Source organism: Tripterygium wilfordii, chromosome 19 (assembly GCF_013401445.1).
Source record: "Tripterygium wilfordii isolate XIE 37 chromosome 19, ASM1340144v1, whole genome shotgun sequence".
NCBI lineage: Eukaryota > Viridiplantae > Streptophyta > Magnoliopsida > Celastrales > Celastraceae > Tripterygium > Tripterygium wilfordii.
Window position 1 is genome coordinate 3,822,933 of NC_052250.1, and position 11,714 is coordinate 3,834,646.

Genomic DNA, 11,714 nt, shown 5'->3' on the forward strand with positions numbered 1-11,714 from the left:
TTTGCAAGGGGAGGCTAGGGTTTGATGAAGAAGATAACCTTTTTGGTTTTTAAGTTTCCTTAATCTCAGTCGTTGGTTAGATCTAATAGCTGAAATTATGGGATGTAGTTTGTAAAATTTCAAAAAAATATAAATTTGGGTGCACTCATAATTTTTATGTTTTTAATTAGGAAATTTTAGAATGGGATGTACGTAATAAATAGGGAAAATTAAGGATAAGTCTCTCATTGGAAAGTTTTGTTCCAATAAGGATACTCTTATTCCATAAAACCCATATAGTTTGAACTAATATTTCAAGAAATACAACAAGTCAAAATATATTATTTTATTGTCTAAAATACCCTTATTCCGTCGGATGCTTCGTCTCCACTGCCGGAAGCTTCGTCTCCGCCCATCGTGGCTTATTCGAGAGTTCTATGACATTTTTTAGTGATTTTTCAATCAGATTTTTGTTGTGTTCGAACTAGATCTATTCATACTCACCATGAGACTTGTAGATCTTGTTGGTTTCCTTCGATCTGTCATCACATCATTATTTTCGGTAGTTTCTGTGGTGATTTTCGTGGTTTTTTAGTTCTAATGTGAGCTCTACAAACTGCAAGTGATATGTTATCTGTTTCGATTAATTTGATATCTATCATAATGTTATTTGTTTTGTTAAAATGTTATCTGTCCTTAATGAAATGTTATCTGTTTGAAGTTCCAAAATAACCAAAACCGATAACATATCAAAACAGATCCAAAACATATATAATATCTACAGATTCATATTCGATTTTAGAAGAATATTGACAATACAAAACATATATAATATTGATAGATACAAAACAGATATAATATCATATATGAAACAAATATAATATCTGCAGATTCATATCCGATTTCAAATGGAAAAAGAAAGTTCGAAAAAACAATAAAATCTCAAAAGCGATGCGCCTTGGTCTGTGGAGTTAATTGGAGGTGTTATGGTCGTCAACGTTGGTCGTATTGGCCGGATCTAGCTCTTTTTCAAATGGTGACCGTGATTTCATGAAGCTTTTTCGACGACTCAAGTGATTTTCTACTATTGGTGATGACTGGGCTTTGATCGGGTTGACCTAGAGCTTCATTTTGGTAGTTCGTTCGTCGAGAATTATGGTCGAATGACCAACTTCCGATTTAGTGACGCAAGGAGGAAGAAGAAATGAGGAAGAAGAAGAAATGAGGGAGGATATTTTGATGAGTTGTCAGACTTTTTATTTTTATTGTTTTAAGTTTTGCTTTAGATTATCTTTATTGGGATATCACTTTTAAGTTTTTTACTTATAAATAAAAATCTCTAGTAAGTATTAGGGTGTAAATAACGTTCAACTAAAATAAAGTTGGATTAAAAACAGCGTGCGAAGCATTTTCCTTACACCTCCCATCCCCTTCGCCACACGTATCAAAACCAACAACGTGGCGGCAAAGCAATCTCTTGTGCGCATTACGCACCTGGTGCGCTATTGCCAACATCATGGTAGACTTGCCCACACCCGAACACAGAGATAAAGATATCTACTGCTCCCAAAACGAGCAATTCAATTCAGTTTCAGTTTTCCAAATTTTCTGTGAGTCGAAGATCGATCAATCCTAATTTCGTCGTTTTGAGGTTGAAGGATCGTGTTTAGAGGTTGGATTTTTTAATTTCGTATTGCATTGGAGCTTCAGATAAGCAGCACCTCGAGTTTTACTGTCTTGGTCTTTCTGTAGTTCTTCAGTTTTATAGGAAGAAAGAAGTTTGTATCCTCCTCGATTTATGATTGAGAATCCGGTTTCTTTGGGCCAATGAATCATTGAGATTCGTCTTCAGATGTCAGTGGAGAGATCTTTTGAAGCATGGGAGGAGGTGCAACGTCACGGGTTGGACCTTGCAGACCGGTTCGCTCAGGGCTTCACGGGCCTCATACAGTCTCACATAACTCCTCCTGCGTTCCCGTGGCAGAACACTCACAAATCGAAGCTCTTCGACTTTGAGTTCCCGGGCTATGATTTTGAGAAGAGGGAATTTGGAGTTGCCATTGACAGTTCACGAATCAATGGGGTAACGGCAATTCTCGACCTTGGCAATAGGATTGGGCAGGCTGGGTTAGACTTTGGTGGGTTCTTGAATGGAGTGGTGCATCAGTTCTTTAGGCAGCTTCCGATGCCGTTCAAGCAAGAGGAGAGAGAGGCAAGAGTGGATGTGGGTGTCGGAAAGCAGAAGAGTGGAGAGGGTTTGGGTGTAGGAGTAGGTGGGACTATTCTGGAGGACTTGGGAGCTATAACGGAGAGGTTGAAAGAGTTTGGGTTCACAGAGAGTGAAGGATGTTCGGATGGAATTATGGATGAAGAGGTTGGTGGGTTCAATTTGAGGTCTGCTGGATTTCTGGGTCGACCACAGGTAATATATTTGGAATTTATGGAGTTTTTATTTCTCTACTTCGATAATTTAATGGATGCTTATTTTAGCAAACGGTTGTGGCTCATTGCAATATTTTATAGCTGTTATGTTAGGAGAAGCCGAGAAGGTAAAGGATTGTAAGAGGGAAACACTTATTTTAGCAGCAGATCACTAGTTGTCCTGCTGATGGTCAATCGCAGTGGGTTGTTATGTGAGTTGAAAGTAACAGTTCATGCTACGGTGGATGACAATTCTTTTTACTGTAGAAGCTGATAAAATTTCACAATTTTTTTGAATTATTGAATTAGTAAATTCTGGCGTTTGGATTGTCAGAAATGTATAGTGCAGTGCTGTAAAGTGGTGCTTTAGGTCAAGTAGAAAGAATGACCTACTGAATATAGATCCTTAATCCCACTGAAATATGGATCCTCAAATCTTATTTTTTTTTAGAATGAAAAAGAGACCTGAACCTGGTTTCAAAATTGTGTGGAACAAACTTGTAAAGAAAGATTTTCAATCAAAAGAACTGCTTCCGACACAGTGAACTGGAAGGGTTGGTACTAGGGTACTGCAATCATGTGGAGGGATTCTGAAATGCAAACAAGACGGGATTCTGCAGTTTAGAAGATGAATGAATTTGATTAGAATTTGAAGAATGGTCTCGTTCACTTGTGATGATTCATATTATCATTTTAGCTTTAAATAATTTCTCTTCACTTGTTGCATGCCATATGTATACTTGGTTCATCTCTTTGCTCATCGCATATATATCCGTTTAATAGTATTAAACATATTGACAAAAGGAAATTAATGCAAATTGTTGATAATAATGGAATATGTGGAGAACTGGAGATGCAATTATTACAGTGGTGTTGTGGTGAATCTATCAGCATTTTTCTAGAGTTGTCATAGTCATGTTATATGTTACAGACTATTGGATATTAAAACAACATGTGTAAGCCCCGTGCTGAAGAGGATATGAATAGTAGAAAATTAGTCATAACATACAATAGGCTAGATATAGCTGCAACCATGACTCTCAGATAGCCCCGTGTAAGTAGATGATATATGATGGTGATGTGATGATAAGTGGGATAAGTGGAAGGCTAGAGTTCATGTGCTTGGATGTATAGTAACTGACAAATTTAAGGGATTTGTACGTGTGGTTTGAGTGGCTCAAAGGAACTGATTAGGAACTGATTTCAAAGTCACTTTCTGCCTATTTTTGATATAGGATTCCATTTTCATAATTTCATCATCAATCTATGATCCAATATGTGATCTGGGCTTTCAAAAGAATTAAAAGTCGTTTTTGGCGACTTATGTGTGCCAACAAGGATTTGTTGCCAAAATTTCCTTCTTCAGTTGAATGGTATCATAATCTTGGAATTCACCATAGATGTCTCTTCAGTTCTGTTCTATGTCAAATTCTTATTGAAGGGATAGGGTGGCTGGAGACATGAAAGGAGTAGATGTCAAAATATTTTATAGGTGAACAGAAAAATTGCATGCAAAGTTATGAGTGGATATTTCGTAAAGACTCGATTTTCCTATCTTTTAGATTCATGCATTTACTTCACACTTTGTGCAACAGATTATTTAGCTTAGTCCCAGAGTTTAATTGTGTCATGGTGTAGATTTCTTGATTTTTTTATCGGCAGATTCATCAAGTTTGAAGGAATCGTCAAATAAAACATTTACGGTAATTGAGTGGATTTCTATTAGCATCTAATTACTACATATAAATATTGACTGTTATCTTATTTATTACGACCAACATCATTCAAGTTCATTCTTGAAGAAGAGGGATGATGTTTGGGTCTTGTTTGTTTCATTTGTTCAGTGTATCAGTGGCTCATTTCCTTTGAAATGCAGGGGACTATAAACATAACATCGACATACGACAGCAGAACACATGAGACTGAAAATTCTTTGGTTGCAAGGGGTGATTTATGGAGAGTAGAGGCTGGAGGTTCGGTATCAGGAAATGAAAACTCTTCTCTCTTCCTCATTCAGCTTGGACCAGTACTTTTTGTTCGTGATTCAACACTGCTCTTACCTGTTCATCTTTCGAAGCAACACTTGCTTTGGTATGGTTATGATAGGAAGGTATGGCATATTCACAGTCGAATTTTTATGATCCTTTATTTTTATGAAAAATGATGCTTTTCATTTTATCAAATTCTGATCCATATTTAAGGTTGATATGCTTCATTTCATGATTATTGCTGTGTGCAATATATTTCATTATTCTCACTGTCTCACATTGTGTTGGATATGTTGTCATATAATAGAATGACCATTGACATCGGCCAATCACATATGTGCTGCCATTTTTTGTAAGATTATAGATTTTGGTAGTTTTCTAATACGAAAGAATTGCACAAGATCTAGTTCTATTGAAGATAATGTGAATTGTGTGGATGCCTTTTTCATTTTTGAATTGTACTTGTAACTCTGTCATATATATTCATCTGTGTTTCATTTCATTTCATGGTTTGTTATGAGCTAAATTATGTTGTTGCAGAATGGCATGCATTCTCTTTGTCCAGCTGTTTGGTCAAAACATAGAAGGTGGCTGCTGATGACCATGCTCTGTCTCAATCCTTTAGCTTGTGTAAGTTGATCTTTTTAGTGCATGCATGGTCGAATTTTCGTTGTTCAAATCTGTCTATGTGTTGATGATTACTTTTCAATTTTGATATTTAATCTACTAGTAGTATTAGTATTGAAAGGCATAATGAAAAGGTTTGCTTAACTGAAACTAATATGTTGCATTGGAGTGGAAAAGAAAGTCAAGAAACATGAGTGAAGAAGTGAGTCCGCACTCCCTCCTGTGCCAGCCAAAGAAGAAAAGAGGCACAAAAGGATAAAAAGATAAAATAATTGAAGAAACTAATGTGTGTTGTATAGAATTTGACTTTTTTGAACTTATTTGTTGTGACGGCCTTTTTATGGAGACAATGACCTTCCTTATTATGTTCATGTGTGCATGTTTGGAATTCTGTTTCTTGATCCAGAAATTTATTCGGAAGGTTGAAATATTGGATCTGTAATCTTTTATAGAATAAGAATCTGGTAGTTATGTTGAAACAAGATTAATTGAGTACTTGGAAATCACAAAAATTCACAAAAAATGGTGTATATTAAAAAATAACAAATATTAGTATATCACCATCCGTGTCTAGGTAAGAAACACGTAGATATCAGGTAAGCTTAAAGAAATATATTTGACTAAGCAGCAGAGATATTTCTTTTTGTACTGTTATTACAAAGCTAGTCCCCTGCTATTACCTCTGGATTCAGACTTTCACTCATAACCATGCCTACTCCCATGAAAGGTTTCTGAATGGAGACTCCCATTAAAGGTTGTGCTCCTGCTGTACTAAATGATAATGGACAATATGATTTGGGGCTGAAAAGAATCAAAGATCACACACGTTGTCAGTATGGTTCATTTATTTTGAGAGGTAAAGGAAAAGTTGTTTTCGGGTATGCATCTTATTATGTAACACTTACACAAGGCAGCAAAGAGAAATTTGTTAAGGTGTTGACATCAGAATCAGATTTTCAAAAAGTTCCAATAAATGTTGGTATTTACATGTTGGCGGCTTATATTATTCGGCATCTTGTGTTGAAATATAAGAGAGTGAGATAGCTGACAGGCGATGAAAATATTGATTGACTGAAAACAATCAAAGGCGTATGTGTTCTACCTAAAGAAAAAGCATTGATGGTTTAGTTGCACAATTTTTTTGGAGTGTAAGGAATGAGAAAGCTGTAAGGGGGAGGAGTTACCTCTCTCAAGCCACATGGATGGCCTGACATCCTTTCTTCTGTTTTGCGGGCATAATGTATTTTTGAGGTGTTTGTACCATACGGATTTAAGTGAAGAAATCCTAATGAACTAGGAAGCACCGACTCGAATGTGGGAACACGGGAAGTGGGTGCTGGGACGCTGGGATTCGCAAATTCTCAAAGAATCCTGCATTCAAGTGCGGGGGGACTCGGCAAAGAAAAAATATTTATATATATGTTTTATATACATATTCTAGAATTGTAAGATGTAATATAAATACTCCATAGTAGTAGAAGAGGTTTTACTTAAGGAGAAAATTTTCCTAGAAGCCAAATTTAAGAAAATTTACTACCTCGCTATTAACCGTGAAAGAGATTGGTCTCTTATATGGCATTTGAGAGAAATCTTCTGTTGAAGTTCCTAGTTTAATTTAGCAGAAACACCTAATCATGTAGGCCTTATACCGTGCAAAAGAACAGCATTATCCCAAAGCTAAAGTTGTTGGGAAATGTCAGAATTTAAAATGTTTCTTTGGATACGTGTTGGATATCCTCTCCTTCAATTAGTGTGGCTGAACGTGAAAAGTATTTAACTCTAAAGAATTCGCCAAGTCTTGAACTTTAGACTTGACGAAGCTAGTCATAGGCTTCAATAACAATTGAAAGACCCTAACCAAAATGCTTGGTCCAAGCTTATTGAGAGATAATTAAGTGGCCCTCGTCTAGTACCATTTTTTAATCTCTTTTCCAATGATTGGGGTATCCAAACTCCTGGTCTGAGGCAGGGTGGTGAGGAGCCAACTGATGAAACCTTTGTCAGTATGAATCCTCATGAAAAGAATGTGAAGCTCGATCACCTAAGCTCTTGAACAATTGCAGATGGATGGAAGAATTCTAGTCAATTATCGTGAATAATAAAGTGGTGGGCACTAATAATCCTATGAACAAGAACCCTCCACCTTTTTCCCTTTTGTCTCTCTCTCACAGTTTAAATACTTTTCCTCTCCTGAGCTGGCAAAGAACATTCAATACTTAATGTTCATTGGAAAAATGGTATGGGCTTTATGATATTGTTCTAAGGAATAGAACCTGTCAGAGGTGAACTTAACAATGGTTGCTGTTCTGTCTTGATGGATAATTGGATATGAAGTGTGCACAGTTGAAATAAAATCCTTGCAAACTCACAGAGATCCAAGTATTGGTAACTTTCTGACTTCTCAATCCTCTCCCTTTCTCTATGTGTGTACAGTCATTCGTGGATTTTCAGTTTCCGAATGGGCAGTTGACATATGTGTCTGGTGAGGGGCTGACCACTAGTGCTTTTCTACCTTTTTGTGGAGGCCTTCTCCAAGCTCAGGGTCAATGTCCGGGAGAAATGAGATTTAGCTTCTCATGCAAGGTTAGAATTAGATTGTGAATTGCAGAAAATAACATTAAGAGAAATTTGTTCTTACTTCTTACTTCTTAGCAACTTCGACTGAAGCTTTCTGTTTAAATCTTGATAGAACAAGTGGGGAACACGTATAACACCAATGGTACAATGGCCGGACAAGTCCTTTACATTGGGTCTTGCACAAGCTTTGGCTTGGCGAAGATCTGGTCTCATGGTGAGGCCAACCATTCAACTCAGGTGAGATGCTCTGTTTTTATTATTTTATGTTTTAAGATATTGCTTGCCTCTTTTCTATATATTCCTAGTTGCAAGGTTGATCTCTCGTTTTCTCATCTAATGTGATGGGCCAACTTTTACATTGAAATTTCTTCGTTGATGATATCTAATGTCTCATGGAACCAAAATTCCATCCATATATTTCGTGAACAAAGTTCTTTTGTCACGGCTCTGTCGTCAGTTCCAGACTGGTTTAATTAGCTCATCATATTTTCTCCATTAGCAGTTGATTTGCAGTGGCCTTCATGGCTAAATAATTATGGGGGCATCTCCTCGTAACGTGAAAGATATGAAAGATCCCAATCAAGCAGCACAACATTAAACTTCTATTGATTTAGACTTTTGACAAATTTAGATAAGTATCTTGCCAGTAAAAGAAGAGCTCTTCATTAAATATGAATTGAGTATTGATTTCCCTGCTTTTACTGAGTTCATTGGTGCTGGGCCTGGGCCTGGGCCAAACATCGTTTAAACTATGTTCAACTTGTTCCAAGATGAAATTTAATTGAAGGCTGTTTGAATAAATTAATAATTGTGTTTCTAATTGCTGCTATCACAGAAATTGGTAGCAGTTTACATAAGTTACATGTGCCATGGTGTTTGCATTTAACCATGGTAAATCTCCTTTTACAAGTGAAAAAGTGAAATGGATAAGAAATGTCAGAGAACTTGTATCATTGTGATGTCATAAATCATAATACCTAATATTCCAAATTCCCTGACGCTGTCTCCTTGACTTTTGGTCATAATTGGTTTTCATAGCAGGTGCTTAAGTGTTGTCTACATGAGCCATGAAAATTGTTAAGTTCGATAGTCCAAAACATCTCCTAAAGATATTCCCATGGAAGCTTTGTGTGAAAGTTAGGAGACAGATCTCTTATTGATATATCCTCGTTCCCTTGAAAGCGAATGATATCTTTTTGCTACGGCCGTTTCCTTCGAAGTGAATGAATCCAATTTTTATATTGAAGCGATGTAATTTTTGCATACTTGCATTTGCTTGGCATTTTTCATATTTTGGTATTTTGGTTATTTGTGTTATCATTGATTGAGTAGTCTTTATTTTGAGCATGCTTTTTCCCCCAATTTACCGGCTTGGTGTTCACAGGTGTAGACTGTTCTTATATTTTCACCATTTTTTCGATTCTCAGTTTATGCCCCACTTTTGGTGGAAGCAATCCTGGATTGCAGGCTGAGCTTATTCATTCAATGAAGGAGAAACTAAATCTTATATGTGGCTGTGCATTTTCAGCATACCCTTCAGCATTTGCTTCAATATCGGTAAGCTCTCGTAGTTTATGCCCTATCCATGTATATGTATTAACTAGGTAAATTGAAAAATCTTTTTACTAGCATTTTCGAAATCAGTGAAAATTTTCATGGATAGAATGGTCACTGTAGCAGAAAATGGGAATCCTGCATTGGATTTTTGCCAGAACAAGGAATACTAGGATAAGAACTGCGACTATTTGATCTAGGGTAGGGGTAGTACCAATCAAAGATAAGATGCAATTAATCGGTTTAAGATGATGGTGGGGAACATGTACAATGCTGAGATATTATTGCAGTGCATAGAGTAGGAAAATTTCAAGTAGGAACGGCTTAAAGGAGAAGAGGGAGGCCAAAAAGACGAATGACGAGAAAGGATATGAACTCTATGGAGTTGGGTACGAATGTTGCTTCAGTCATGAATGAATGGAGAAGGAGATTGCATGTGACAGTGCCACAGTGGCTTTCGTGATGTTGATGATGATTTAAACATTTCTTTTGTAGTTTTAGATAAACATGTAATATTTTTTAAAAAAAGGGTGAAAGATGTTTCAATTAAAATAAGTGGACAAACTAGATAGCTTAAGATTCGGGAAATAAAGAGCTGAAAACTTCATTGAAGCTTGTTCATTGATTTTGGGCGGTTTTGATTTACTTCAAACCGATGAATAAGAGAATTTCCAATAGAACTGGAACGATTTTAGGCAGGCCAAATTATTTAATTGATTTGATGAATCTATGGAGAAATTCTAGAATTTGTTAAATTCATCGTAACCTGTTTATCTTCTCCAATGTGTGAATGAGAAATTGAGAAATGCTTATATACTCTCAGACTTCCTTGTCTCTGTGTGCCAGCTCTTTACGGTCCGTGTGCTTGTTTGTTCAGAATCTTAATCCTATCCCTTCAAATTTCTTGAACTACAAATGATCAAAAACTATTTCCAGTGTTTTTTTTTTCCCTTTCTTTTTTATTTATGAGTTTGGTGGAGTAATTAGATCAAAACTCAAAAATTAAATGTATGTGGTGGAAGGAATCGAGAAAAATGTTGAAAATTGGTTTAGCAATCATTAATGTATGTTCAACAGTTGTTTTCTTTGGTTATATCTGAGGTCAACGTCTTCTTTAAAGCTGCAATATGTGATCATGAGATAGAAAATGGTTGTAAAAACTGATTCAGAACGTGTGGTTTGGTTCGACTTCTTTTGCTCTTCATTGGTTTTTGTCGAGTCAGTTTTCATCAGTATGAAGTGTTTGATGTGGCACTATTTCGTCTAGTAATATTAACTGACCATCAAGATATTAACGATTTGACTTCCTTTGCTCTTCCTAATGCAGTATGGAAGATCCAAGTGGAATGGTAACATTGGGAGCTCTGGGATTGTTGTGAGGATTGAAACCCCACTTACCCATTTTGGACGACCTACCTACTCCGTGCAGATAAACAGTGGTATTGAGTTCTGACGTTCTCCGACCACAATCTAATTGTAAATACTAACTCCTCTCTAGTCTTGACAAATAGCAGACAATATAATACCTCATATAATTATCCGAAGGTAATTTTTCTCATAAACAAAACCTGGTTGCATGCATTTTAGAATTTTGTTTCGCCATATGATTTTTTGGTGTTGCGAAACAAAGGCAAATTTTTGTAGTCGGATTGTCATCGTCCTAATTCGAGTTGCATTACCCAGGAAACAAATTGGTGAGGTGAATTTGTTTTGTTTCAGCTAGAACATCTAAACTCGATATATTTGTTAGAACTGGCTGAGTATATGATCCAGCAAGTTTCATACTTTAATGCCAAAAAATCTATTGTTCCTAGCTGTTTCTTTATTACACGCCGAACTTTGAAGGAAATGTCTTGATGGTCAGTTAATTGGACATGGATCTTACCATACTTTGATTTCAATTTTTTGTTGAATTTTAAGTCAATCTGTATACGTATGAATGTAGATGACGGGTCCGTTTGGTAGAGCGATTGGATTGACTTGTCGTTGTGCTGTTTGATGTGCAGTTGGACGTCGACGGACCGCATAGCGGTTCTGCTTTGTCCAACGCCTTACCAAAACATGCACCACATATTTTTGAAGTTGTTTATGTAGATGAAATTCTCATTCAACGATTACCTACAGCGTATTATATGTAGATCAATTTTATCAGAGTGTTGAGCCAAATTGGATTAAATGTGAAGGAAGGTTACTTCAAAGTTAACTTCCAATTGATTTAATTACTTCCATACTTCAGAGTGAACTTCCAACTAGTAATTTAATTCTTCCATTTTTGATTGCGAACAATATGGCTTGTGGTAAATTTGTGGACACGACTACGTAATATCACCAAAGATCAATAACAATTCTCATGGTATTATTATGATTAGGGATGAACCTGAGTCAGGGTTTGCACGGTACAGTTAATCGGATCATTAAGGTCAAACTGTTAACTGAATCAAAAATTATGGTTTTAAACCTCCATAACTGGTAATTATGGTTAGTCGGTGTAATTGGTTCGTTTTGATCCGGTTTACGATTATGATGGTGCATATATAACTTCCACATGTTTATGTACTGGTTCGTTTT

At 36.3% G+C, this 11,714-nt stretch overlaps 1 protein-coding gene across 1 annotated transcript; it reads left to right on the plus strand.

The window, feature by feature from the left end:
• Window positions 1-1,532: 1,532 nt before the first annotated feature.
• LOC119985967 lies at window positions 1,533-10,959 on the plus strand. Its single transcript, XM_038830477.1, has 7 exons — window positions 1,533-2,401; window positions 4,277-4,510; window positions 4,929-5,018; window positions 7,449-7,598; window positions 7,705-7,829; window positions 9,020-9,149; window positions 10,474-10,959. The coding sequence occupies exons 1-7, from the start codon at window positions 1,832-1,834 to the stop codon at window positions 10,597-10,599; spliced, it is 1,425 nt and encodes a 474-aa protein (XP_038686405.1). The 5' UTR covers window positions 1,533-1,831; the 3' UTR covers window positions 10,600-10,959.
• The last annotated feature ends 755 nt before the right edge of the window (window positions 10,960-11,714 follow it).

Bases quoted from the DNA above. Each gene is read 5' to 3' on its own strand.
- LOC119985967 (XM_038830477.1), top strand. From the start codon at position 1,832: ATGTCAGTGGAGAGATCTTTTGAAGCATGGGAGGAGGTGCAACGTCAC. The intron at 7,830-9,019 runs GTGAGATGCTCT...TTCGATTCTCAG, and splicing joins AGGCCAACCATTCAACTCAG to TTTATGCCCCACTTTTGGTG. The intron at 9,150-10,473 runs GTAAGCTCTCGT...TTCCTAATGCAG, and splicing joins CAGCATTTGCTTCAATATCG to TATGGAAGATCCAAGTGGAA.